This window comes from Bombus fervidus, chromosome 11 (assembly GCF_041682495.2).
Source record: "Bombus fervidus isolate BK054 chromosome 11, iyBomFerv1, whole genome shotgun sequence".
Classification (NCBI taxonomy): domain Eukaryota; kingdom Metazoa; phylum Arthropoda; class Insecta; order Hymenoptera; family Apidae; genus Bombus; species Bombus fervidus.
In genome coordinates, this window is record NC_091527.1 from 12210225 (window position 1) to 12233068 (window position 22844).

A 22844-nucleotide genomic window follows, 5' to 3' on the forward strand; every position below is an offset into this window, starting at 1 on the left:
CGTAATATATATATATTAAATTTACTTGTTTGCATTTATTGCAGATTTTAAAGTGGTTGGATCAAACAACCAGTTTCTTAATTCTTCGATACCTTGACCGGTCATTCCACTAGTTTCAAATATAGATAATTCTTGCGTAGCTTCCTTTTGTAGACGTGAATAATGAAGTATAAGTAAGGCTTCGTTGCGCATTTGACGATAAGAAAGGTCCATTTTGTTTAATGTTAATGCGATTTTTATATTTCGCAGTTTAGGATCGAGTAATAATGAATAAAGTAATACTCCTGCCGCGCTTATTTGGCAAAGATTGCTTGTATCTATTACATAAATAAGCTTCCGTGTCTAAAAAGCAGGATAATAACTTAGAAAATTATCGAAGGTTTATTTAAAATTTTCAACCTATATATTTTTATTGTTCACAATCCTTTCGAAAAAAAGATTTACCTTTTCAAAGTAATGTTTCCATATTGGTGCCATACTACCACCTATTTCTTTAATAATCATGTCAAATTCTCCGGTACTATTTTTTATTGTAAAAAGATTTATGCCATTCGTAGAAACAGTATGAGTTGCATTATCTATTTCATCTCCTTGTAACCGTTTCATTAAAAATGTTTTACCCGATTTAACAGGACCAAGACAAAGACACATCTTTTACACTATTATACTTATTGAAGGAACATTGAAGTTGTTATGCATTTGTAAATTGATCATGAAACATGACATTCATATGTACAGAAATGTATTGATTTAACAAACGTGTTTCTATAGAGAATAGATTATCTGTTATATTAGTATCAATTGATTATTCCATTATAAAAATCTAGAATAACATTTGTGAAATGAAAATTAATAACGTAGATTACAGAATAGAAATATTATTTCTTAAGTCGATATAATTAGTAAAATTTTAACAAACGATATATGAGATTTAGGTATTTCAGTACACGTTTCATAACTTTCGCACAATTTAATATACAAAATTTTAAAATTGTGTACATTACTACCGCCAGTTTACATAAAAAATTTACTCTCAAAAACAAATGTTTTGCCAAAGATACGAGAACAATGTTTTATTGTTACATGTAACAAATACTAGATACACAATAAATTTGTAAAATACAACGTAGTACGTTCAGTGATGTGCATGTAAATGATTATTTTTATAAGTAAAATGCGAAATGAACGAAATAATATATGTTAAAGATAAACCAAAATTGTATAGAACTTGTTTGCACACCATGCTTTTTTAAAAAAATTTTACATTTCTTGCAATATATAATATAGACAGGTTTTTTTCTTTAACATATACATTTCATTACAATCACATTCTAACATTCTTTGTTAATAACATCGGTAGAAACACATCTTTCTTTTACTAGTTACTTCATAATAATATAAGATAAAAGGTATAAAATAATTATGAATTACGGAATAAAGCCTAAAAAATAACGTAACAATTGACAAAGAAAAATATAAGTTCAACAAAACAAATTATTACAACGGTTCTTATTCGGAAATTCCATCGATGCGATGAAACTCACACTTCTTATTGATTTAATTTAAATAAATGTTTTCGTACAAGTTGGCTTTACACACCTCAATCTTTTGCATTAATCAAGCAAATTGCGAAATGCTGTCAGGCCACCTACAAATTTAATATAAAACAATAAATATAATTATTATTAGCATTTACACTTACTGTGTTACTGTTTTATAGGTACATATTCATATAACACTCTAAATATATATCCAAATACAAAAGAAAAAGTAACAAGTGCAAAGGTTCAAAACCTTTGAACGATAAAGGGTGCACTCCTTTGTAATCACGTTTATGTCTCTTGTATCAGTATTAAAGAATGTGAAAAAAAGCATTTCGCACACATGTTACGCACAAGGCACAAGGTACGCTTACTCCTACTAGCGCGAGTTTACAAAATGGAATAAAAGACAAGAATTTACCACGTTTTTTGAGTGTACTGATTTTGTCGCAATATTAATAATTTATCTAATTTTCTGTACAAACATATTTATATATATTACTTATGTGCATTTTCTCGCAAATAAAATGTATATATGTATATATATTACAAAGTAACTCCTCTGAGTCTGTACAATGATTTCGTAGGCAGATTGTACTCCAAATTTAATAATCTTTTCCCTCGAAGCACGACTAGACTAGGATCTGTCAATCCAAACTTGATTCACTTTCTATAGCAAAGATCGTACTTGTCGTGGCATTTGCCATGACTGCAAACGTTTATCTTTGCTACCAGCTATGATCTAGAAAAATAAATGTTTGAATATTAGATTTAATGTAATATTCTAATAACATTTTAATAGAATATTTTGGATACCTTATTGTCTATGACTTCCATACTTAATAACATATTACCAGGTCCAGGTATACTGCATACAAGTTGATGATCCTAGAATTTGTTTAAAGATTAATATAATTTATTTCATAGTTAACATTAGTTTTTAAGTTCACACTAACCTTTGTATTAAATACATAAATATTTCCATCATAACAACCGGCAAACAATAGTTGTTTGTACAGACGCATGCATACAATTCCTACACCAGCATCATACTGCATTGTTTGTTCGCCATTCTATAAAATAAAAAAATTCAAAGAATGAATTTTACATGATGCGGTATTACAATGATAACATGGAGGATTATACAGTAGAACCTCGATTATCCGGACACTCATTATTCAAGCGTTCTATCATCGGATAATTTTATTATCGGTACGTTTCATACTATGTGTGTATGTAATCCATGCAGTATTTACTTCTTTCTATCAAAATTATCGAAGATAACTTTTCAATTCGAACAAACTCTTCACAGCATTTTAGTATAATATTTATATTCAAAGCCTCACGGCAACAATGTTGTCAGAACGGAAATAGGTAATATTGTCAGTTGAAACAAAATATAAAATCATGAAGAAGTTGAGAAATGGCGAGAATGCAATGAACTTAACACAAGAATATGGTGTTGGAAAATCTATGGTCAGTGGTATAAAAAATAAAGAGTGAGCAATAAAAAATTATTTACAGGATATTGACTCATCGGATGCTAGCACTTCCCAAACAAGTTCAAAACTGGCAAAAAATAATGATTCCGACACGATTCGCTACTAGTGGTTCTACAATGTAGACATAAAGAAATACCTATATCAGAGCCGGTTATATGCGAGGAAGCTTGGCAGTTTAATGAAAAATTAAATGAAAATCCTAATTTTCACCAAAGTTTAAATTACGTCACAGTATTCATCAAATGAACATTAGTGGACAAAAACTTTTTCGTGGGCTTGCAACGCTACATAGCATACCAAAATGCGAAGATCGTAACAGAGCTGATGTAATAGATTGGCTTCAATTTGATAAGAAATATAATATTGGCACGTAAGTATGTACCAATGAAATTCTTCAGTGTTAATAACAAAACTCTGGATCAAGAAGTGGACAAATGAACGGATGACTACAATGAAGATGTGCCTTCTAATTTTTTATTCTTAGGCAATTGTAGCTCTCGAAAAAGTGCTTGAATGGTTCGAAACATGAAACGAATGCAGCTGGAAAAAATCACTCGCATTAAAATATATATATGACCTAGAGGCAAGATATGGGATTCGAAAGATTTTATGTTATGTTTAATTGTTTGTTTGTATCATTTGGTTTAAAATATATGACATTTAGCACAGAAAATGCTATCGTTCTATTATCCAAATATATCTATTTCCTTATTAGTTCTTATAATCGAGATTGTATTGTACCTATATATATTATTTTTACAAACCGTAAAATCAAAGACAAGTATAGATGTGCTACTTGTACCACAATAAATCAAATGATTATCACGCATCAAACTATACACAGTGTGACTTTTTTGACCACAAATTGTGCGAAGAAATAGGCCATTTTGAGCATCTCGTATCGTTATCGGTTGACTACGTGATGCTACGATAAGAACTCTTCGTGGACCCTCATTAGTTGCTTTTAAAGCTAATACAGACTTATCTGAGAACTGTATGCTGTTTCCTTTAATAGCACCTGACTGAAATATTCATACATTCTTTGTTACAAAAATGATATTCATACATATTCGATAAAAACAATTTTATACATAACATTTTTCAACGAACCTTTATATGATAGCGTGATACATGCCCTGACTTAGTACCAATAAAAATTATTCCCCATGCTTCATCCATACATTGTATGGGGCTACCTATATCTGCTGTATCTCTCACTTGTACTCCAGTCTAATGAAATTTATATATAATAAATAATAATATGTAGCGAAAGGAGTTAACAACATGTATGTATTATACTAAATTAATAAACTTGTTACTGTTACCATTATGTTGTAACATCGTAAGGTTCCATCCAATGAACCAGAGAACATCCATTCTTTGCTAATATCTGTGCTAGTTGTATTGTATACATATAAACAAGTTACTGCTGCTTGATGACCTTTGTAGATGTTTAATATTCCATTAGATGCTTGATTGTACCTGTATATTCTGCCATCTTCACTTGCGGCTAGGAATGAATTCTCAAAAACCTAGAAAAAATACTTCCCTTTTATTAAGTTGTAAAATTTAATCTAACCTGTAGGATTCTGATAAAATAAGTTATTTGTAATGGTAACAGTTTCATGATTATAGATAAAAAGAGAAATAACAAATAACTGCATTATAATATAGAAATAACACTAACATAAGTAAGAGGAAAATAATGAGTGGAAATTTTACATAAATATATTTTTACATTTGTATATATCATATGACGATAGAACACTTCATATGATAAAATAAATATTTTATGAAGAATAAAATATAATAGCAAAAAAGTATAATGGTTCTATACAAATTAAAACCATAATACAATTTCTTTGTTTCAAAGAATATTTGGATCTACTATGTTATAAAAAAGAAGAGAAAGTATCACAGAGTTTGATGCCAAAAAATAAAAATACTTATGCTTTACTTTAATACATACTTTCATGTCATTATTTCTTTCTATTACGACGCTTCCGTTTCTTTACCTTAATATCTAAAATAGGACCTTTATGGACCGTATATTGCGTCCTCGGTAGTTCTTTATCATCATTTATATCTATTGCAGTCAATGTTGATCCAGACTTGCTGTGTTGTTGATTCTTAGTAACTATCGTTTTTTCTTCCACAATCTCAATATCTGGCTTATCACAATTCTGTATAATGTCCACAGTAATAGGTTCCTTTGCTAAAACTGGCATAACTTCGATATCGGGGTCTGCACATTCTTCTTTATTATTTACAGGTGAATCCATATTTGTAGATCTTGGTATTTTCTTAATTTTAATTGAATTTATTTGGTCATTAACAAGTCGTGTTGTATCATCAAATTTTTTAATCAATTTTAAAGCCTGACTTCGTGGTAATTCACTCAATGATGTCTTGCATACAGTAGACAAATCTTTGGTTGATGTTGATTCCATAAGACTTACGGAAGAATCCATTTGAGTAGAGTTAGGATAGACGTATGTGTTAATTTTGGATATTCCATAGTTTTGTAATACGTCTAAGTTTACATTCGGATTTAAAATCGTATGTCTACAATCTACTATCCGTACCACGCAATTCATCATTTCGGACATTGTATGTTTTTTATGTCTTTTAATTCCTTTTAAAGATTCATTATTTGAATTCAATTCACGTGTTACAACTTCAACTTCTGAAAGAATAGGTGTGCGTCGCTTTCTGTTCGTTATTGGCTTTTGAATATTACGATTCCTTCTAGAATTTACTAATATAGTTTCGACTTCTTCGCATGGTGATGTACTTGGAAACTGCATCCTGAAATTCTTTTCCTCCTGCTCAGTATTTGGGACGGTTACATCAATCTCTAATTTTATGCGTTTCATAGGTTCTTCGGCATATCTCGAGCTTCGTCGAACTGCAGTCTTGGTACCGCCTCTCTTATGCTTACACGATTTCTTACTTAGTACTTCATCGCTTTTTAATGCTTCTGTATTCTCAGTAAAAGAAGAAACAGATGCGCAATTCTGATTATTATTTTCTTCGCATGCAGTCTTATCAAATCGCTCGATATCTTTTCTTTTATGTGATTCTTTATGTTCTTTGAGACTTATAAAGCGTTCATTTTGAGGTATACAATCGAATTCTTCAACAGTATTGTCAACATTATTATCTTCATCGTACAAAACTAAGGAATCTTGCATATTTGCTTCGTTTACGTTTTCTAGTTTAAAACCAAATTTATCCTTTGATGTAGTTTCATCCATAATATCAATATTTTTATCATTGTTAGATTCAGTTGAAGTATCATAATTATTTCGAGTATCTTCTGATGTTCTTACGAATTGACTGTTAATAGGTTCCTGTGTTGCAATATTCTCATCAGTATTACTTAGTCTGTTTTGCAAAGTAGACTCAATAGTTTCCATATTAGTTTTTCTTTCAGCTTTTTCCGAATATTCCAAGACGTTCGAGATATTCTGACCATCGCGAACATTATTTGAATTTGATTCCGTAAGACACGAATCCGAATCTTTTATTGAGGTCGATCGATTGATTTTCACATTATCATTTTCTACATCTTGCTGTACAAAGGATTTTACTAAATTTGCTTCGATATTCATAGATGTATCATCTGTACATGTTTCGGATAAATTCATTACAATGTTTGATGACACACTGATTTCCAAATCTTGTTGGAAGTATTCATTATTTAAAAATTCTTGCGATTTACTAGATAACATTTGTAAATCATCTTTCTTCGAAACATTATTCCTTTCATTTTTATTGTCAGAAATGTTAACATCGACCAATGGTTCGATGCAAACTTCTTTAAGATTTCTTAGTGAGGAATTTATAATCTGTTTTTCCTTATCATCTCTAAATTCAGAGTTTACCTCTGGATTTGATATAGCGGATACGACACCTTCAGAGCAATTAGTAGTTAACCGTTTTTCTGATGACTCTACATAAAGATCTTTTGTTCTATTTTCTGCTACTGCGTTTATCACTTCAACTACGTTCTTCCACAGTTGTGGATCATTACCTGTTTGTTGTTTAGTTTGCTGTTGAAAAGAATCCAGTAATTGTTTCTTTTGATGCAATTTTTTAGCATATAAAGCTGACAGTGGTAACTCCTCCTCATCAGGAGTTAAAGTGTTCACAATCTGTAACAAATTCTCTAATCTTTTCTTTTTCTTTCTTCGCGCTTCGGCTCTTATTCTTCGCGTTTTCGCAATTTCTTTCTTATACGTTTCCTCTAACAAAGCAAGGCCAGTGTTTGATTTCTTTTGATCATCTGTGCTTGGATTCTGAAGAAGAGAATCCCAAGTGCTGTCATCCGAATATATCGATGACCTTTCTGGTGTTTTGTTCTCCATTGGTTTTTCTACTAAATCTACGTCATTACTTGTCTTGTTTGAGGTTTCATGTTTTTCTTCGCAATCTTTTGTTAAATGATTTTCTTTGTTAAGCTCTGGTATTCTTATTTCAATAGTGTCTTCGTTGAGTATTTGAGGTTCCACAGATTCAATGTTTTCAGTCTCTTGAGATTTAATTATATCTTTATTGATATCTTCTTGGAATATAGTTTCATTCATTGAAACCTGATCAGAATTTTGTTCTATTGTTGTTCGTTTCGTATTGATTTTTTTTAGGGTTACTTTTATTGCGTTATTAACTTGCTTCTTCTCTGTAACTGTACTTTGTGTGTCTTTGGTGCATACATTTTGACTATCTGATTTATTTTCCGATCTTTTAACCGCTCTTTCAGAGCTTTGTCTCTTTCTTTTTTTAGATGATTTAGTATCTTCGGCATGATATGCCATCTCTTCATCATCGGAACCACAAGTAGAAGTACAACTTCCCCTTTTCTCTGCATGATGATCGTGTTTATACGATGTCTTAGATTTATTTGACTGTATAGGATTATTCGGACTTTCCTTTGTAGGTGAACTTTCCTTTGTAGGTGAATTTTCCTTTGTAGGTGAACTTTCTATAGTTGTCTTGGCACATTGATTTACTACTGGATTAGGTTCGATATTCTGAAGTAATTGTGTCATTAACGCGGATGGAGTTCGAGGTCTAATTACTGGCGTTTCAACTTCTATGTCTTCGCGCGTCACGTTATTTTGTTGTAAATTATTGTCGTTCGGTAAAGTATCGCTTGTTAACATTTGATAGAGGGTCATCTTTTCTGTCATTAATTTATGGATTTCAACATCGATTTCGATCATCCTAGCCATGACAGCTTCTTTCATGGTTGGATATTTAATTTTTACACTATCTGATGTCATTGCTTCCTTCGCTATCTTCTTCGAAATAGTAGTCTTCCGTTTCTTATATTTCTTTTTTGATTTATTGTCTATGCTATTTAAAGTCTTATTCTTGTCTTTTTTATTCAACTTATTCGAAATTCGTGCCTCGTATTCTTTATTACAATCGATAGATAAATTTCTATCAATGGACGTACTTATTTCACAAGGAACTGATATTTGCTTATCTAGCAAGTTATTATCCACTTGCTGGTCTTTCTTTAGTTCTAGAAGTTCTTTATTTGTTTCAGGTATTGGTGCAGTATTCCGAAAGTTCTCTATCGACTTTCTCCTGGCAATTTTTATTGGAACATTTAAATTTTGTGAACTTTCACTTTCAAGGGATGTAACTACTGGTTCGGTTGCGCAAGAAGATTGAAGATTATGCAGTAAATTATCCTCTGATACATCTGTACAATGTTCATTCCTTTCTTCGATTCTTATTTCTGTAATCGATGATGGTTCGATCGTTGCACATTTTTGAGAAATATTTTCAGTTGTTGCATTAATAATATTTTGTGGATATTCTACTGAAATTTCTGAATTAATTGAGTTAATAGGTTTAGTAGTTTTTGATATTTTTGAATTTGCCTCTAAATTCTCGTTTGATGGAGGTATAGGAAAAAATAGATTTGTAGTATTTCCAGTCTTCTCTGCAGCCGCAAATAACTCTGATGGAAAAACAGCAGTAGATTTTTGAGACAAAGTAAATTTCTCGTTTTCACACGCAAATGTCATATTAGTTGGATTTCGTTTTCTATGATATTTGTTCTTATCAAAAATTTCTGACAACTTGTTAAAAGTTATTGAGTTAAAACTTGATGATCTAATATCACTCGTCAAATTCTCTCGTTCCTGTAATGATTTAGTCGTAAAAATATCTGCATCTCGCGCAATGCAATCTTCGAGATCTAAGTCAAAAGAGCTCAATTTCTTGATCGATTTTTCATCTGTTTCGTCTATATATTCGTCTAAAACAATGAATGACTGGTTATCTTCGTCGAGTGTATCGTGACGATCGTCTACGTTAGCTAGAAATGAAAATTTCGACTGAGCAAAAAGATCGCAAGTTTGATCATTTTTCGTTGTTATATCTTTATCCTTAATTTCCAACGTCGTATCATCAATCTTGGTATTATCTTTCACATTTAAGCTATGATCTATCGTTTTCTCTGTAACATTTTGTTGCTCTTTTGCTAAATTAGAAATTGAGAATATTTCGTTTTCTTCGTCCATTTTCTCAGAAAAATCTTCTTCGCCACCTTTATTTTCCTTTTTCGATTCTATAATGGATTTATCATTGAAACATGTTTGTAAACATTGGTTGGGATCTTTGTATTCTTTTATCGTGTTTTCTTTGATATTTGTATTGTTCATTTTTGTATGATACAATAGAGATACTTGACAAATATCATTATCGATGGTATCCGCGAGAAAACCCTTAAACGGACTACTCCGACTATCTGGAGATTTCGCTTCGTTTTTTAGTACTTTAGTAAAATTGTCCAAAGTTCTTAATTTTTGGCTTAACCGAAACATAGTCCTATCCTGTTCTTCTACATCAATCATTTCTACATTTATATCATAGTTTTTAACAATAGCTTCCGAATGGATTCTCGTATCCAAAGTAGAATTATCAACGGTTTTGGAATTTTGCAAATTTTTAGTATCAATTGTATCACCGTGTTTCTCAATATCAACATCGATTTGTTCGCTTAACGAATGAGATTCTTCGCTAACATAGTTTGAAACAAGAGGTGGTGTACTTGTCATACATTTTTCAGTGCCAATTGATCGAATATGACCAACAGACGTTGAGCCTACCGATGACATGTCGTTACATATATCCTTTTGTTTGTTCAAGCTTACAGCGGGCATAGATTCAGCGAACATACTCACTTCATTGACTTTAGTCGTATGTTCTCCCATTTCTTTATTTGATTCACCATCTTTTTTTGCATTTTCTGAGCTTATTAAGTTTTGATCCTGGGATCTCGCTATTTCTTCATTTAAAACCTGCTGGTTCGAAATAGTTATTTCATTATCTTCTACTGCAACGTTTTTATTAACGCTTACTGTTTCTCTGTTACTATCAGTGAGCACTTGGTCGTTTTGTCTTACCATGGAATGGGTATTAACTTGTTTCTGTAGAGTTTTGCTATCAATTGTCACTTCTGCATTTTCCGAGCACGTCTCAACAGTTTGAAGTTTAAATAAATTTTCATGAATATTATGACTGCTTGTTTTTTTAACTTCACTTTGATCGGTGGCATGTGAACTTACAATCGGTACCTTTTTATTACCATTAGGCGTCTTTTTATGCGAATGTTTTTCTACAGGGTTTTCTTCTATCGATTTAGATTCATTCGGCTTCGAACTCTTTTTCTTTTTTTCACACGATTTCTTAGCTTTCTCTTTCTTCAATTTCAATTCTTTACTTCCCTCTGATCGAATATTTTTAAACTTAGAGGAGTCAACATCTGAAATTGGTTTCTTTGGCTTTTTCTCTGATTCAAGTTTTGATTTCTCTTTATTCGAAAATTCGTCGAATTCTTGCTCGATAATTACTTTCGACAAGGATTTGTTATCATTTTTGCGTTCCATACGTTTTACAGAGTCTTTAAAAGCGTTTGAATCAATATCTATGCATCGAGTTTCATTCTTCTCGTTGACGTTTTTCGGTTGTATATCGGTATTTTTAGTTTCTTGCGCCACATCCATGGTCTGATGCTCTTCTTCCAAATTATTCTTCTCTCCAGCCTCTTCTTTATCAGAATCCTCCGAAGTGGGCGTACTCGTTGATCTTACCCTAGTTAACCGTGGATCCGTTAGTTGTGCTTTATTCGTATTAATTTCACTTTTTATTTCGCTTATTACTTCTAACGATTCAACGTTAGATTTATCGGTAGATAGAGAATGCTGAGATTCTCGACTTAACGAAGCAGAATTTGCAGGAGCCTTTTGTAATACGCCTAATTCGTTCAAACGTCTCTGCAACGCGCGCTCTTTATATGCTTTTATATCTATCTTTTTATAACCGCCACTCTTGTTTTCCACCGAGTAAGTAGTTGTACATGCTTTTTGATTAACAGACTGATTATTCGTACTAGTGTCAGGAACAAGATTTGAACTACTATGGGTTGTAAATGACATTACATGCGTTGTGTTATTATCACTGATAGCTTCGCTGTGCGATTGAATAGACGGAGATGATTCTTCAGTAAGTAAAGGTATATTAGTTTGATGTAAAGAGATATTCATAGATAAAGTTCTGTTTATCCGTTCGTTATTACTCGTCGCTATTTCGTAATCTTTATTCATTTCCAGAAGATCTTTCGTCTTTTCGTTATCTACATTCACTGTATTATTCTCTGTAAATTCCGTTACTTTCTCCATAATCTGCCTCTGTTCCGCATTATTGGATTCTGGCATTTGTTTCAGTTGTGCTTTAGTTTTCGGTTGCGTCACTACAGAAACAATCGTGGGTTTGTTCTTAGGTTGCGACGATACGGTCTCACAAGTAGCAGAAAGTACAGTGGAGTCTTCCTCTGTCTGTAAACTTTGCAATTTAGTTAGCGAGTCAGCTGACTTATTAACCGAAGTATTATTAATTCTGTCGTTCAACGAAGCATTCTCCTCGAACGAGCTCATCGATTCCTCTTTGACGATTACTTCTTTCTTGATCTCATCCTCTGTCAATACCCGAAACTCTTCGGTTTGTTCGCTAGATTTTGACGAACCCGAATAAGAATTCCTCTTCCTCTTTTTTCTCTTCTCCTTCCTTCGTTTCTCTTTCTTATCTTTTTTCCTTTTTTCACGTTTGCGAGATTTTCGTTCCTTGTGTTTACTCTTTTCTTTCCATTCCTTTTCTATCTCAGCGACTACTTCATCTCTGATGGTTTCATTGAGCGATTTTTGCTTCGCGATCTTTTCCTTTTCCTTTATTACTTTCAACAATTTTGTCACGTTGGAAGAAACAGTTTCCTCGTCACTGTCGCTGAAATTACTTGAACTGGTCTCGCTACTACTACTACTTGCCGATTTTTCTGCTGTTTGTAGTTCTTCTATCTCGCTAGGATCGCTAATGTATCTATCTAAGTTATGCACAGAAACTTCGCGGGTTAAAGGACTTATGCTTAAGTGTCTCATTGGTGAATCCGACGAGCAGTATCTCGGAGCCCGATTATTTCTCTCATCTTTGCTTAAATTTTCTGCGCTGTTAGAGGTATTTTTTCGCACAATAGTTGAAGCTACCAAAGTGTTAGTTAGCCCATACTTCGCTTCCCATTCTTCTTTCGTTAAATTCCTAAATGTATCCGGATCCTCTCGCTCCTTTCTCTTCCATCTTTCATACCTTTCGTGTCTAAGCGTGTTGCGATCTTCGGAATTGGATTTACGCGCTCTTACGTGATCTATATCCGCATTACTTTTACTTAATTGTTTGACTCGCGCTATCCCAGCTGAAAAAATATCATCAAGATCAGCTACTGTTTTGTTAGGAATCTGTGAGAAAGTATTATACTCAAAAGCTTCTGTTACTGTTTGAACCAGTGAAGCACCTGAACCTGTATCAATGCTCTTCTCCGGTTCCACAGGCAAACTTGTGTTTGATAAACTCTTCGTTCTCTCTGCTACTTGAGACAATATATCATCCAAGTCAGCTTCGTTAAATAGTGGTTGCTGTTGTTTCTTATGCGCATTCTCGATTTCACGATCATTTGATAGTGATCGATGCGACGAATTTGTATCCTGTCTTAAAATATTAACATTCGATTCTGTATTTAAGGAATAGTGAATAGATTCTTCTTTACTATATATAGATTTATCTTCTGCGTGTTCTTCGTCTTGAGGATCTTGATACTCGGTAAAAGATGGGATTCTTAGACCCTCCTCCCTTACATCCTCACACGAATGTACTCCCAGATTTTCGTTCTGATTTATAATTTTAATCTCTTCGATATCTACATTTTGACTTTCGGATAATTCAGTATCAAACGGTATATCAAGTTGTAAAACTTCGCTCAAATGATGAATAAATTCTGTAGGTAAATCCGTAATACCGACAACAGCGCTTGGATCTAACATCGCGTTCAATTGATTCATAAATTCTATCCTATCATATTCTTTCATTTTCTCGTCTTCTATGTTTCTCAGTTCTAAAGAAAGAGACGACCTTCTTTCTTTCACCAGATGTTCCATTGCGATATCAAATTTACGAAGACTCGAATTATTGACCATATTGCAAATATCGTTTTTACTCATTTTCAAGAAACGACTGATCACTCTTTCCTTCCATAAAGCTTCTGGAGTAAAAACCTTTTTCTTTCCAGATTCTTTTTTTGATTTTTGATTCTTTTGAATATCTATGTCACTAGATGTTAGTGTTGTATTCGAAGAATGTGCATGTAATTTTTCCAAATCTCCATAATTTTTATAACGATAACATGTATCATTTGATTTTTCATGTATAGGAATGACTTGTGGATCAGCATTTTTGTTAATTTTCGCCTCTTTTTGTTTATTTTTATTTTCATTCGTGTTATTTTTACTTTCAGAAGAATGCCTCCTGGATTGAGCCCTCTCTTTTTTTGAATTTTGAATTGCACTTTGTTGCGAGATTTCTCTGTTTTCAGGAATATTTATAACAGTCCTATGCCACTCTTCCGGTTTGTGTATCTTCTTTGTTTTGGAGTTTAAGTTGAACACCACCTTGGGTCTTATTTGATCATTTGCCAATAATGCATTTTCGGTATTTTTACTCTGACTTTGTACACTTTGTCCCTCATCTATTGCCTTGATATCCTCTTGTTTCTCACAAATTAGTTCTGGTCCACAGACTACATTTTGTCTACTTTTCTTATTCCTATATTTTCTTTGTTTTCTTGTATTTCCTTCCTCTACTGACAAAGAGCAATGTATACTTTCGATTGGTATTGGAATTTTGGATGGTGTCAATGGTAATTCAGGAACTGTGGGTTTATCTTTATCGTTTGTTTCTTCCGTCAAGTTCATTATTTGCTTTGCAAATTCCATTGCTTCTTGCATATCTTCTAACCCATCATCCATGTTTATGCTTTGATTAGGATTGGAATTTTCTCCCACTGAAGGTTCTTTTGGTGGCGGTAGAAGAACTTCAGTGATATTCATAGGAGGTAGCGGCAATGGAAATTCCCTTATTATTTCTTGTCCGCTACTTGCTTGTGATATAACAGGTGAAAAATTCATCTGTACATTAGAAATGAAAGGTTGACGCGATGCTATGTTTATAGGAGGTAATTGTGCAAAATTTGGTACAATGGGACCAATGTTAAAATCTGATGCTGGTGATGGGTCCATTAAATTCAGTGGTACTGTAGTTGACCTAGATGCATCTAAAGGTACAAGTAGATTAGAACGTTCTTGAGATGAAAGTCGCGGATCAAAAATTGGTGGAGGTTGGAGGGTTTCCTCCCTTTTATGAATTTTTGGCGGTGGGTGTTGAGGATTAAATTCAGGTATTTTTTCATTATTTGTTACTGAGACGTTTGAAATTCTCAGAGGTGGTCCCCTGAGATCAAAGGCAGGCGATTGTTGTATAACTTTTAAATTATTTTGACAAGTACTTAGTGTTTGACCTTTCAAATCTAAAGAGGGCATAGACTGTATAGTTTCTTGTTTATTAGATGGTTCAGTACCTGATTTTGATCTTATATTTGGTGGAGGTTCGCTTGGATCAAAAGCAGGAGGCAAATCATTAGAAGAAAATAGCGCTATTGGATTGTGCTGACAGTCATGATTTAAAACAGGTACATTATGCGTAAATGGTGGTGGTGCTCGTGGATCAAATCCAACTGGAACTAAATCGGTTGATTTAAATGATTTAACATGTCTTGGTGGAGGTATTCGATTACCATGGAAGGATAATCTCTGTGATCCTCTAAAAAATGAATTTTTTCCATTCTGTTGGAAAACCCAATGGCCTCTAGGCCCCCCAATCCTTGGAGTTAACCTAGGAGGTATATTAAAGACCTTTGATTGAAAAACAGGTGGATTATTTAATTTCTTATCATCATTTAATTTATTTGCTTCATAATTTGAATATGTTGAAGATGTAGAATCACAGACACTGTTTGAATGAATTTCTTCACTAGATGATAGAAAATTAAGTGATCTCTTTCGAGAACAATCAGATACATTTTCCAAATTTTGATGAATTACCTCTTGGGGTACATTTCTTTGTAAATTATTTTGAATTTGATCATCTTCAAGCAGCTTTGTTTCTGTGTGATTATTATGTTGTATATTGATGTTAGTATCCTGTGTGTTATCTCTATTTGGATCTTGTATATCTACTTGCACAATGTTTTGATTTTGTGGAAAATCTATCTTTAACTCATTTTGATCATCTGTAGTTGATACTGATATAGAACTTGTTTCTATATCATTAACATCTAAAGCTCTTTCTGGCAGTGAAATATGTACTGAATCTGTCGGTAATAAATTTGTTATATTCTCATCTAAATTCAAAGTTAATAACTTTTCATTAACATTATTTGAGTTTGAAGATATCAAACTTTCTGGAATATTATTATCTTGCAATTGTAAGTTTTCTATGTTGCATTTAAAATCAGACAATTCGTTATGTATTTGTTCATGACATTTATCATCTTCCAATAACTTATTTGACTGTTTGAAGTCATCTTTGTCATATGAATCCAAGATGATTAAGGATTCTTCTTCATCTATAATTGTAATTTCATTATTTGTACTTATTACATTATCTGTAGACTTCTTCTCAAAACTAATTGAAATCTCATTATTAGATTCATTATCTACATTTCCAAATTTTAAATTATTACAATCAATCCTGCCTATATCTCTAAGGTCAGTAAATGTCAGGTTAAGTTCAGGTGGTTCGTGTCTAAGCTCAGGGATAATTTTATTTCGAGTATTTTCTTCTTCAGAACCATTATTTGGTAATATAGGCAAATCATCTTCCCAAAAATTTGTAATTTCTTGTTCTGTTATAGAGGATAATTTTTTCTTTAATTTGTCAGCTGTTTCTGCAATCTTTTGCTGACGTTCTTCTTCAGAACCAAGCAAGGGAGTTTGTGGTACTGATACAGGCTTATCTTCAATTAATTCTTCTTGGGGTAATAATGTTGTATGTATAGGATTTCTTATAAAGCCCATATGAAATTGAGATGATGTTGGTCTACCAGGCCCAGAAAATCTTATTATTCCACGACCACCTATTGTTCTACCCCTGCTATTTGGTCGATATTGTAAATTTCCTCTATATTGCAAATGAAAATTTTTATTCTGCTGCCATGGTGGAAAATTTGGACGTTCTATCCATTTCTCAGGACCAGGTAACCTATGTGGTGGTCGTGGATGATTAAAACTAGGATGTGGATATCTGGGTACATTAAAGCCATTGGCTGGACCATTTGTACGAGCTCCTCGTGGTCCAAAGCTTCTTCCACGATATCCACTGCTGCTCATCACACTGTTAATTATGACACTTTAATTATCACAGTGCATTTGAGTCTACAGTTCTTTTCACTGTCATGCGACTCTTAAAATGCATTAAACCTATTATACTAATGTTTATATGCTGCATAGTTTATCTAATTAGGGTCTTCTTATTTTGGAAAATGAAATACTTTAAAGAAATCTGTACATTTAAAGTAATGTTCATTCTAATGCTTCATCAAGTTACTAACACAAACTTTAAAATATCACAACCTATTACTATACATAATAAATTAAAGCTCTGTGCAAAATGTACAGAAAGGACTATCCTTTTTTTATTCCTCAATCTTCTTTTCACTCCTCACGTCTTTACGACTGATATTAAATCCTTAGGATTTTTAATTGCAACAGTCTGTGTGTGTGTGTGAGTGCGCGCGCGCGTGTGTCACAATTGGTATACACTCATTATCCTCGGATTATTGCAAGAAAAATATAGAATCCCCGCAACGTTAGCGAAACAATAATAAAACGACGTGTACTTATTATTCAAATATAATCGCCATATTGCACAATCAGTTTCACTAATCTCGATAAACAATACGTATACTTCGCTGTCAGATAGTTACATTAAACTTAGCTACTTTTAGAAAATGTCAACTTCTTTATATGATAGTCAATGTTCAAGCACTATCGCGTGTCGTGCGATTATAGCAAATATGTTTCGATACACAATCACCGCGTATTCTATTCATTTAATTACATATTCACTGTTCATGTTTAAAAACCTAAATTCAGTCACGAACTGACTAATATTTCAGATTGTTCACATTCGTTGTCAACTTTAACATAGCAATGCTCTTTATAAAGTCGACTTTTTGTAAAGTGAAAACCTTGTAATCTCAATAAAATTGATGGGAATTAATGTGTAAGATAAGCAATCGATAGAATTTCAATCAATTATAAATCATTTCACAATATAAGTATATTTCATAATACATGTCTAAATATTAATATATTAAAGTCCACTGATGCATTGCTACATTTTTCTATGAATTATATGAATTCATATAGAACAATTGTCAATAACTCTGAAAAAAGAAGAATTGCTTGTATTTGTTTGGATTAATAATAAATGATACAGTACATGATATTTGAAATTAAACTTTTTCCAATCCTTATTTTGATTGCAGAACCTTGTAGTTCTCTACTTTAAGATTTTAAGAAAACTATTGGTTGCGAGTTTATTATTCTTTAATAATATTGTCGATAAATTTTAATGTAAAACATATTTCACATAATATTTAATATGCGAAACCATAGAGATATAAAGATAGAATGCGTGAACAAGTTGAAAAAGCGATATAGGAATAGGAAGAAAACGCTGCTTAGAGTTTCATATAGTAAATATTCTATAGTAAATATAATATAATATAGTTCATATAGATATTCATATAGTAAATATGTTAACGTAATACCGACCAACGAGTCTCGTTACTGTGCATACCTGAATAGACAAGAATAGAAGGAGCCTCTGTACAGCCTTCTCTTTCTATTCCCATATCGCATACGAATTACCAATATGACTCGCATACGACTAGCATCTTTATATACCTATGTGTGAAACAACTCTTTACTTATAGCGTGTAGATAAAGATAGGACTGATATGAGTTTATTTAGCAACGAAGGTTTTTACATTATGAAATATAATTAACTTTTTCAATATATTTTATGTGGAAATTGTTTATTTAGTAATTGCGATTACTTGTTTTATCTTTCATTAGATAGTGCTTAACCGTTTGTATAAAAAAGGAGCGATGTATTCGTTAGCAATCGTTAATGGAGAGATTACTAATCGTTAATGGAAAAACACTATTGTTACAACATTAAGGTTTCAGTATTTTAATTTTAATTATTTGCATTTTATTATAATTACAGTATATTTATTTTCAATACAGTAAATATTTGCTTTCATGATTTGTCTAAGTATACGATTAATTAGTTTTTGTATTTTTTGGAACCCAATTGTGACAAATTTCAGAACGCACATTTGTCGTAGCAAACTAGCCCCACCACTAACTATAACCGTGCGATACCGTGTCGTATTGCTTCTTGACCATCAGAAGAGTCAAGAGCAAGCATCTAAGTCATAATTTTCCATTCGAGGATGACCGCGATGCTGTCCAACTGTTCGCGGTTTGTGCCTCGTGTAATAACAAGACTTAGTATATCACAAACGAAGGTAAATTATCAAACAATAGTGTCATTCCATTTGTTATTAATGTTAACATATTTGTAACATACATATTGAGCAAGAAGAACCTAACGCCCTTTGAAGTAGAACCTACCAATCAAAGTTGTCGGAATACTGCCTTTACCTATTGCATTTCGGTTATATAACAGTATTTGAACACGTTACGATTCGTGACTCGATCTATCGACTACAATCTGTCAATGAGAAATTAAAAAATTCCTCGTGACCGTCAGATGCAAACTTACTTTTTAGATAACCAAACAGATTTCCGTCGATTTATTCAGGGTGCAATTTAAGGTCAAGGTTCTTATTCTATCTATTCGATAGACACACTACCTATTTTTATCTAGTTTCTTTTATAACTCACTTTTATGTCATAATGTATATAAAATTATATAAACTAATTAAAAAATTTATATAACATTTTATATAATTATTAATTTTATATTTTAAATGAGAATCCATATTTATGTATACATTTGTTTCAGGTTGTGAGATCTTTATATAGTCAAGGTAAGACTACTAAATAAAAATGATATAATAAAGAAGTGGTGAGCTATGTTGAAAATCTAAAAACATTTCTATACAGAGGCATATCAACGTTGGGGATAACCATGAACATAAACTATTAATTGTATCAAATCATTTTTGTAGGGCACATTCTATTTATCCACACCCAACATGTGGTCAACAAGAACTCACGAATGTAAGTTTGAAAAGTACATCAAAAGGGTAAAATATCTGTATAATATGAATACTTTTTAACATCTTTATCTAGAATAAACTGTGATATAAATGGTTAATTAATTTAATAAGTAAATTTTAATATGTAATTTTAATTTCTATCTAGATATACAAAATATAAGAAATTTCATTGTTGGATAGACCAGGCAAGACATATTCATTCAACATCTTCATTATGTAAGTCATCTTTAGGGAAGAAAATATATAGTTAAGATTTTATACATAAATTCTTGCATAATGTAAATTTGTAATTGACAGGGGAAATAAAGGAAGTTGTAGTACCACCATTTGCGGAAAGTGTAAGTGAGGGGGATGTCAGATGGGATAAGAAAGTTGGTGATCAAGTTAAAGAAGATGATGTCTTATGTGAAATTGAAACTGATAAGGTAAAATCAATAAACAAATAAACTTACAAATAATAAACATATCTTGTAATTTATACATTTATGATAATCCCTTCACAGACTTCAGTTTCTGTACCAGCACCAGCTTCTGGTGTATTAAAAGAGATATTTGCCAAAGATGGTGAAACAGTAAAGCCAGGACAGAAACTATGTTCCATTGATGTTGGCGCAGTTGGAGCAGCACCAGCTGAAAAACCAGTTGAGAAACCAGCTGAAAAGGCTCCAAGTCCTCCGCCTGCACCTAGTACAGCAGCACCACCGCCGCCTCCACCGCCACCACCACCACCACCACCACCTTCAGCAGCTGTACCACCACCAGCTGCACCATCACCAGCTGCACGACCTCTACCTCCACAAGCACCAGCAGCATCCATGCCAGTTGCTGCAATTAAACATGCTCAAGTAGGTGTAATTGTACAAATTTACAAATAAAGATTCTTCCCTTCCTGTTATAAAATTTTTATTATTCATTAAATAAATAAACATTTTTAGTCATTGGAAGGTGCAAAGGTACAACTGCCTCCTGCTGATTATACACGTGAAATACTTGGCTCCAGAACAGAACAACGGGTAAAGATGAACAGGATGCGAATACGTATTGCAGAACGATTAAAAGATGCTCAAAATACTAACGCTATGTTGACTACATTTAATGAGATCGATATGAGGTTATTACATATCTATTGTAACTATGATTGTTAATTTCTTTTTTGTTAATAACTAATTTTTTTTCTTTTTGCAGCCGCATTATGGAATTCCGTAAAATGCACCAAGAAAATTTTACAAAGAAATATGGTTTGAAGCTGGGATTTATGAGTCCATTTATTGCAGCGAGTACCTATGCTTTAAAAGATCAACCAGTAGTAAATGCTGTAATAGATGGCACTGACATAGTTTATAGAGACTATGTTGATATTAGTGTTGCAGTTGCAACACCAAAGGGTCTTGTTGTCCCAGTTCTTCGTAGTGTAGAAAACAAGAATTTTGCAGAAATTGAAATTGCTTTGGCAGCTTTAAGCGATAAAGCAAGAAAAGGTAAAATATCCGTTGAAGATATGGACGGTGGTACATTCACGATAAGTAACGGCGGTGTATTTGGTTCTCTGTTGGGTACACCTATTATTAATCCACCACAAAGTGCAATTCTTGGGATGCACGGAGTATTCGACAGGCCCGTTGCAATAAAGGGCGAGGTAAACACCGACAATTTCTTCTAATAAAGACTAATATTACAAATTTTAGTGATTTTTTATTAATTTTCAGATTAAAATTCGTCCAATGATGTATGTGGCTTTAACATATGATCATCGATTAATTGACGGGCGTGAGGCTGTGATGTTCTTAAGAAAAATCAAGGACGCTGTGGAAGACCCTAGAATTATTTTAGCTGGCATTTAAGCCCCATAAATATTTTCATTGAATCGCTTCAAACACGCCTCACATCATGTTCAGAGCATTTTATACACGTTGTATTATATTCTGTTCATCGAGGATTTTACTCAAAACTACATATTCTCAAATACTTACTAATCATTGTGATAAACGAAAGTAAAAGAAGAAAAATATTACTCGAACAAGAGAACATAATGTATTATTATCTAAAAGACTTTATGTTATTATCAAAGTATTATTTCAATTTATTTTTTGTCTTAATATACAGCAGCGTAAATCGATTTTTCTACAACGTATAATACAATTGCTACATTATAACGTTTTTAAATTCTAACTAATGCTTAATTTAAGAAAATTCTTATTGGCATGAAAAAAAAGAAACATATTTTAGTATCTATGTGACAAACACAAAATGCATTATATAGTAATTGAAAGGAAGAAAGCAAGTTAAATCCTGTAAAATGTCTAAAACATTTTACTTGAAAGAAGCATACATTTCTATTGTATAATTGGTTCGATATAATTTAATTATATCTCTTTGTAACTTTCTATATTGTTATTCAACGCATTTTTTTGTAAAAATTGTACACAGATCATTACGTTTTTAAGACAACCGCGTGTAAGAAGTATTTTACTATTTTTAATTGCTCTTATTTTTATTTTGATGACTTTGAACGAGATGTTATAAAGAAGCGATAATTAAAGAGCTAGAGGGAGATACTTTATTACAAAAATAAATGTATCCAAGTATTAAAATAAAATTTCACGAATCTATATGTTGTCGATATTGTTAAATTATATTCACAAAGACTTATATGTCGTATCGAGTTTTTTGAGAAAAAAATTTGTCATTTATACATTTTTCAAAACACGTGGGATTATGCAAGAATTTTTCATTTTTTTATAAAGCTTGCATTTTTCAATAACTATTGTCGAAAACGATCATGTAAATTGCTCATAAATAAAAAACAATATTAAAGCTCGTTTAATATTGCTTTTAAAAACTTTTAATTGTACAATTCGTCATACACAATCAAAATATTTATATTATTAATTTTTATATCATTTTTTTTAAACATATACCATTTCTTGTATTAATACTTTTTCGACGTATCGAATTATTTCGATATATTACGAGGAAAGATATCGAAATTGTAATCGATTCTGCTCATACAACGGCAATGACTTCGCCGTTTCGATTCGTGATAAAACAGTGAATCAAAAATGGTAATTTCTAAAGCCTTCTTGATTA

General features: G+C 32.2%; 4 protein-coding genes across 6 annotated transcripts in view; 2 read left to right on the forward strand and 2 right to left on the reverse strand.

Moving 5' to 3' along the window:
- Rpt2 (26S proteasome regulatory subunit Rpt2) overlaps positions 1 to 22844 on the forward strand; it is a 51778-nt gene that overhangs the window by 26983 nt on the left and 1951 nt on the right. Inside the window, exon 1 of one of the 2 annotated variants that reach the window (XM_072012833.1) lies at positions 22676 to 22819. The exons of the other annotated variant lie outside the window; for it this stretch is intronic. Coding sequence (XP_071868934.1) covers positions 22817 to 22819 — 3 coding nt within the window. The 5' untranslated portion in view covers positions 22676 to 22816. Of the gene's footprint in view, positions 1 to 22675; positions 22820 to 22844 lie in introns of those variants that run through there. 2 annotated transcript variants of the gene reach the window in all.
- On the reverse strand, positions 22 to 707 carry LOC139992218 (ADP-ribosylation factor-like protein 16). The gene is made up of 2 exons (XM_072012867.1): positions 445 to 707; positions 22 to 342 (listed from the first exon to the last, which is right to left on the reverse strand). The coding sequence occupies exons 1-2, from the start codon at positions 649 to 651 to the stop codon at positions 22 to 24; spliced, it is 528 nt and encodes a 175-aa protein (XP_071868968.1). The 5' UTR covers positions 652 to 707.
- Positions 2065 to 17731, reverse strand: LOC139992173 (uncharacterized). 2 transcript variants are annotated; one of them, XM_072012778.1, is made up of 7 exons: positions 5059 to 17564; positions 4369 to 4575; positions 4154 to 4273; positions 3808 to 4065; positions 2498 to 2614; positions 2358 to 2429; positions 2065 to 2283 (listed from the first exon to the last, which is right to left on the reverse strand). In XM_072012778.1, the coding sequence occupies exons 1-7, from the start codon at positions 16828 to 16830 to the stop codon at positions 2212 to 2214; spliced, it is 12618 nt and encodes a 4205-aa protein (XP_071868879.1). In that variant the 5' UTR covers positions 16831 to 17564; the 3' UTR covers positions 2065 to 2211. The 2 variants fall into 2 exon arrangements, with proteins under 2 accessions (XP_071868879.1, XP_071868880.1); XM_072012779.1 differs by lacking the exons at positions 2065 to 2283; positions 2358 to 2429; positions 2498 to 2614; positions 3808 to 4065; positions 4154 to 4273 and having other exon boundaries at positions 4438 to 4575; positions 5013 to 17731.
- LOC139992191 (dihydrolipoyllysine-residue succinyltransferase component of 2-oxoglutarate dehydrogenase complex, mitochondrial) lies at positions 18864 to 22366 on the forward strand. Its single transcript, XM_072012826.1, has 9 exons — positions 18864 to 19040; positions 19541 to 19565; positions 19707 to 19758; positions 19903 to 19973; positions 20055 to 20182; positions 20261 to 20602; positions 20693 to 20868; positions 20943 to 21393; positions 21464 to 22366. Exons 1-9 carry the CDS (start codon positions 18966 to 18968, stop codon positions 21596 to 21598), a joined length of 1455 nt encoding a protein of 484 aa, XP_071868927.1. The 5' UTR covers positions 18864 to 18965; the 3' UTR covers positions 21599 to 22366.

Coding starts and splice junctions, on each gene's coding strand:
- LOC139992218 (XM_072012867.1), bottom strand. CDS start 651: ATGTGTCTTTGTCTTGGTCCTGTTAAATCGGGTAAAACATTTTTAATG. Junction 343..444: donor GGAAACATTACTTTGAAAAG/GTAAATCTTTTT, acceptor CCTGCTTTTTAG/ACACGGAAGCTTATTTATGT.
- LOC139992173 (XM_072012778.1), bottom strand. CDS start 16,830: ATGAGCAGCAGTGGATATCGTGGAAGAAGCTTTGGACCACGAGGAGCT. Junction 4,576..5,058: donor GTCCTATTTTAGATATTAAG/GTAAAGAAACGG, acceptor TATTTTTTCTAG/GTTTTTGAGAATTCATTCCT. Junction 4,274..4,368: donor TACGATGTTACAACATAATG/GTAACAGTAACA, acceptor AAATTTCATTAG/ACTGGAGTACAAGTGAGAGA.
- LOC139992191 (XM_072012826.1), top strand. CDS start 18,966: ATGACCGCGATGCTGTCCAACTGTTCGCGGTTTGTGCCTCGTGTAATA. Junction 19,759..19,902: donor GTCAACAAGAACTCACGAAT/GTAAGTTTGAAA, acceptor ATTTCTATCTAG/ATATACAAAATATAAGAAAT. Junction 19,974..20,054: donor TCATTCAACATCTTCATTAT/GTAAGTCATCTT, acceptor TGTAATTGACAG/GGGAAATAAAGGAAGTTGTA.